Here is a 4587-nt window from a genome sequence, read left to right as displayed (position 1 = left end):
CACATGATGGTATTGATGGCAATAGGCATACTATGATGCAGGTTAGACACATAGTGAAGAAGCACATAGGACTGTTGCTGCGTCTTGTAGGTTTATGAGAAGTACGGCCTGCAGCCTGACACTATCGACTTCTTTGGTCATGCTGTTGCTCTCTACCCTGATGATAGTTATCTCTTTAAACCATGCGGGCCTACCATTCAAAAGATGAAACTGTACAATAACACTGGTAGTCTGTGGATGATGACATGTCGTCACGTTGATAGATACTTGGACTCCATCACAAGATATGGACAGAGTCCATTCATTTACCCCATCTATGGTCTTGGTAATAATAATAGGGTTTGATATTACTCCTGTTACTCATGTTCAACTTCAGGTGGTATACCCGAAGGCTTCAGTCGTCTAAGTGCAATTCATGGTGGAACCTATATGCTCAATAAGCCTGTTGGTGAGTGCTATTGGGACGGACTAATGATATGGTGGTAATCTGATGGTAATCTCAGACGGCTTCGAGTTCGATGCAGATGGTAAAGTATGTGGAGTTAAGTCAGAAGGAGAGGTAATAGTAGTAGTAGTATCGGCTCCCCGAGTAGGTGGGCATATCGTCGTCAATGTAGGTTGCCCATGCTCCTCTTGTCATATGTGATCCTTCCTACGTTAAGGATACCCTACCACAGAAGGTTAGGTCTACTGGTCGTACCATCAGATGCATCTGTGTAGGTTCGGTGGGATAGGGTTTGGGTAGAAAGACAGTGTTTCATCTCAGATCCTCGGCCACACTATACCCAATACGAATGATGCCACATCCTGTCAGATTATCATACCACAGAAACAGCTCAATCGACGGTAGTCATCACCAACATCATCATCAATACCTTAAATCTCGAGAACACCGGGTGTCAGGTCCGATGTCTACGTCATGATGGTTTCCTGGGCTCACAACATAGCCTTCAAAGGAAAGTAATATACGGCCTGTATCACTTCAAAATGTATTTCATTCAATCCTAAGATATGTTGCACTGGTGTCTACGACCGTCGAGACCAATGATCCTGAAAGAGAAATCATGCCGGCCCTGCAGCTCCTCGGTAAAATTGAGAACAAGTTTGTTACCATTTCTGAGAAGTAGAAAAGGAGTGGTATGAGATTAAGTTGACGATTCGATATCTAGTTATGAGCCTACTGACGATGGCAAGGTTGATCAACTATTCGTGTCGAAGTCATACGATGCTACAAGCCACTTTGAATCGGCTACTCAGGATGTAAGGGCAACTATTACTGTTATCCCCCTCACTCTTAAGTAGGTTCTCAATACGTGGAATAGGATTATGGGTGAACCTTTGGACCTTACACTCCAGCCTGATGATACTGCAGACGAGGAATAAACCTACGAATTACTATTGTCGACTACTGCTTTCATCACTTCAAATAGTGGTTTGTGTTATTGTTGGTTATACCATAATAAATAGTTGTGATTAAAGGTTGAGGACAACTACTGAATTTGCAAAGGTTGCGACCAACGATTGACGAGCCGTGAGGATAATTCGAATAAATAACGGCAGACAGGCGTAATCTGGATGTAACCCATGAGGGCAGATTGTATCTTTCCTTGCCTGTTACACATTCCTCTTCTACTTTTTCGAATGCAAAGTATACTCTCCAGAAAATGTATTGCCTAGATATATCATCAAATTGATGGAGTCATACCACCCTGTCTTCATTCCTTCCTCAGTAGACCTAAAATGCTAATCATGGTTGTTGCATTAGCTCGGCAACTATAACGTTCGTTGGGTATCCGACAAGATGCATTACACGATCGAAATTTATAAGCGAATCCTTTCAATGTTCAACAGAACCATGATCGGCGATCATTGATCGCAACCATCCGAATACTTCGCAATTGCAGCACCGATATTGCACATAGCAGATACAAGAAGCCTTAGATGAATTGGGCACCCCGAGCTTGTTCTCAGTCTTCTTCTTGTCATCATCATCCCTCGAGCTATTACTACTACCCCCAAACTTAAGACCTTTCAGAGAGGTCAGCCATCGAAATAGCTAAGGTAGAATGCTATCCTTCAATAACAAGTAACACAAGACTATCATTAAACATCACTGAAGCGGACCAGTCAATAGCAAGCTGCCTAGACATTTATCGCTTCTTACCGTACAAGGCGGCCTCGGCCTAAAGAGACATCATTCATACTATAACCATAGTTTAAACATGTCATTACCTTCTTCTTAGAGCTATCGCCGAGCTCGAAATGCTTGCAACGCTTGATGGGCATCATACGCTTGCACTTGCACTTGGTGCACTCCAACTTAAGGACGATCTTCTTAGTAGTCTTAGCCTTCTTACGGAAGACAGGCTTGGTCTGACCTCCGAAACCGGCCTGCTTACTATCGTAACGCCTCTTACCCTGGGCGACCAAGGAAGCCTTACCGGTCTTGTACTGGGTAACCTAAACATACTACGATAAGCACAGACCACACGAATAACGACAGGACAACGAGTGTATACGCCCACGAATCTCCGTATTACCTTTTGACCGGTATGCTTCTTGCAGCGCTTGCAATAGGTTTTGCGAGTCTTAGGAACGGTAACCATGGCGGACCCTTCAGCGACTGATGGCAACGGTCGGTATCTCGAACATTGTAGCTATAATCTATCACTTGGGCGAGCGAGATTGACACCAGCGAGCTTTTAACAATTCCCATCCATCATCCTCGATGGTACGGGATGGCATATCATGTGCCTACGAGCCATGTCCTCTGCGTTGTTCACCAGAATGCCTATAGAAAACTGTTACCGTCGATTCTTCTGGGAGATCTTTGGTGGAATGCTCATAGCCGTGAACGTTGAAATGCGGACTGTCCTCTAATTTACGACTCAACGATGGTATATTGTACGATGGAGATTTAGGCTTGTCACTATCATCATTATCGTCATCAAAGTCCAGACCCTTGATTCGTTTCCGAGAGTTCATCAATCTCCTATTCGGATTCACAACACTCATACTATGCCGCTTCTTATTGTAAGTCGATGACGGAGACCTCTTACTCATCGGTGTTCGCACTGGTGTAGATGGATTAGCCCTATCATATGGTCTGAACAATCAACATTCCAGAAGGTGTTAATCATACCGAAGATGGGTGTACTCAGAAGTCCGAGATGCTTCCTCTCTCTTCATCTGCTGCCGCACGTCATTCTGTAACCTAGCAGTCTCAGCGGCGATTGCTGCGATCACTTCCCCTTGGCGAACGACTCTATCGAGCTTCAGTCGATCTTTCATAAACCCAAGGCCAGCAATAGCGTATCGCACTTCAACAACTGCAATGCGACAATCTAAAAGCCCAAATGTTTCCCTAGTGAACAGGAAGTACTGTACCATCTTCATTGACGACGTGAACAGAGCATCGTTGAACATCAGCCAAAGCAGGGAACAACAACTCGTTAGCAAACTTCATTGCGGCCTTCAGCCGATTTTCTACATCATCTTCCACCCCAGTAATGCCTATCGAACATCTCTGAATATCACTTAACTCTCATTATGCTGCTCACCAATAGCCTCACGAAGTTGTAGGATATCGTCCATTGTGAAGTCCTTCGAGAACTCCTCCGCTGCCACGCTAGCAGCAACACGGATATCACTACTCCCATGAAAGCAAGCCACGACCACTGGGCCCTCCGAGAGAACCACGACTGAGCTCAGCGTAGTTGACATTATCGAAATATCTCGATACTTATTATACTATGAACAACAACAACAAGAAACGACATGTGATGGTAAGAGTATGACATCGTGTGCATGCGGATCACTTCTTCATCTCATCCTGTTGTCTATATGCTGTAAACAGGTTGACGATATTAGCTCGATGTTCATCTCATAATCACTAGGGATGTGCTCCTCAGAGAAATATGATTGATGGCCATACTTCTCTGATAGTATGACTTGGTTGTTGCCATCCAGAGGCATTGAACTCCAAGTTCCATTAAAGGATGATAATAGCTGAGATATGAACAGCCCTCTGCAGCACTCCCCCCCCCCGACTGTCCAACGCAAGTTATGGATAGTCTATTTGCATGAGCAAAGTAACACACAAAGTACACACCATCAATTCATTCGTCTTTAGCTTTCTTCGTAGAGGACTGCGTCATCGGTGTACCACCAGAGTCATCTAGTAGCCTCCGCTTCGCTCCGACTACTACTGCTGACTCCCCAGCAGAGGTGGATGCTGAGGCGCTGAGAGTAGACAGCTTCAAAGCCAGCATCATGTGTAGACCCCACCGATCAACTTTGAGGACCTCTAGTTGGACCTCCATCTCCTGCACTTTTTTATTCAACTCTTTGTTAGAGTACTTGAGGCGATCAGCTTCCCGAGACATAACCACACATAGAGGAACTGCATCCGCTGGGGATGGTTGTAGGATCAAACGACCCTTCAATTGACCATAATGTTGTACAGGGATATTGAAGGTCACGACACACTGACCCTAAAGGATTAAACCTCAACTTGACGAATAACGTCGGCTTCATGGAGTACTCCAAAAGCTAAAGGCTATCGTGCAATGAGTGTCCCTCCTTGGC

The 4587-nt window shown here is 44.9% G+C and overlaps 4 protein-coding genes across 4 annotated transcripts; 1 reads left to right on the top strand and 3 right to left on the bottom strand.

Annotated features, from left to right (window-relative positions):
• Positions 1-32: 32 nt before the first annotated feature.
• On the top strand, positions 33-1383 carry Pmar_PMAR011065 (Rab GDP dissociation inhibitor alpha, putative; the record flags this gene model as incomplete). Its single annotated transcript, XM_002779676.1, has 11 exons — positions 33-41; positions 91-212; positions 264-325; positions 377-448; positions 504-559; positions 618-716; positions 767-846; positions 904-960; positions 1010-1123; positions 1170-1260; positions 1303-1383. The coding sequence occupies 11 exons, from the start codon at positions 33-35 to the stop codon at positions 1381-1383; spliced, it is 843 nt and encodes a 280-aa protein (XP_002779722.1).
• A 722-nt stretch (positions 1384-2105) lies between these two features.
• Positions 2106-2630, bottom strand: Pmar_PMAR011064 (60S ribosomal protein L42, putative). Its single transcript, XM_002779675.1, has 3 exons — positions 2541-2630; positions 2233-2460; positions 2106-2183 (listed from the first exon to the last, which is right to left on the bottom strand). Exons 1-3 carry the CDS (start codon positions 2604-2606, stop codon positions 2151-2153), a joined length of 327 nt encoding a protein of 108 aa, XP_002779721.1. The 5' UTR covers positions 2607-2630; the 3' UTR covers positions 2106-2150.
• A 502-nt stretch (positions 2631-3132) lies between these two features.
• Positions 3133-3723, bottom strand: Pmar_PMAR011063 (hypothetical protein; the record flags this gene model as incomplete). The annotated part of the gene is made up of 3 exons (XM_002779674.1): positions 3133-3344; positions 3388-3513; positions 3561-3723. 3 exons carry the CDS (start codon positions 3721-3723, stop codon positions 3133-3135), a joined length of 501 nt encoding a protein of 166 aa, XP_002779720.1.
• Positions 3724-4118: 395 nt separating this feature from the next.
• Pmar_PMAR011062 (hypothetical protein) lies at positions 4119-4385 on the bottom strand (the record flags this gene model as incomplete). Its single annotated transcript, XM_002779673.1, has 2 exons — positions 4119-4242; positions 4288-4385. 2 exons carry the CDS (start codon positions 4383-4385, stop codon positions 4119-4121), a joined length of 222 nt encoding a protein of 73 aa, XP_002779719.1.
• Positions 4386-4587: the final 202 nt, after the last annotated feature.

The sequence above is a fragment of the Perkinsus marinus genome, assembly GCF_000006405.1.
Source record: "Perkinsus marinus ATCC 50983 genomic scaffold scf_1104296946034, whole genome shotgun sequence".
Classification (NCBI taxonomy): Eukaryota; Perkinsozoa; order Perkinsida; family Perkinsidae; genus Perkinsus; species Perkinsus marinus.
This window is presented reverse-complemented; position numbering and strand designations above follow the sequence as displayed.

Excerpts from the sequence above, each read along its gene's own strand:
- Pmar_PMAR011064 (XM_002779675.1), bottom strand. The coding sequence starts at position 2,606 with ATGGTTACCGTTCCTAAGACTCGCAAAACCTATTGCAAGCGCTGCAAG. Across the intron at positions 2,461-2,540 it reads AGAAGCATACCGGTCAAAAG|GTTACCCAGTACAAGACCGG; the intron begins GTAATACGGAGA and ends TAGTATGTTTAG. Across the intron at positions 2,184-2,232 it reads GCGATAGCTCTAAGAAGAAG|GCCGAGGCCGCCTTGTACGG; the intron begins GTAATGACATGT and ends ATGTCTCTTTAG.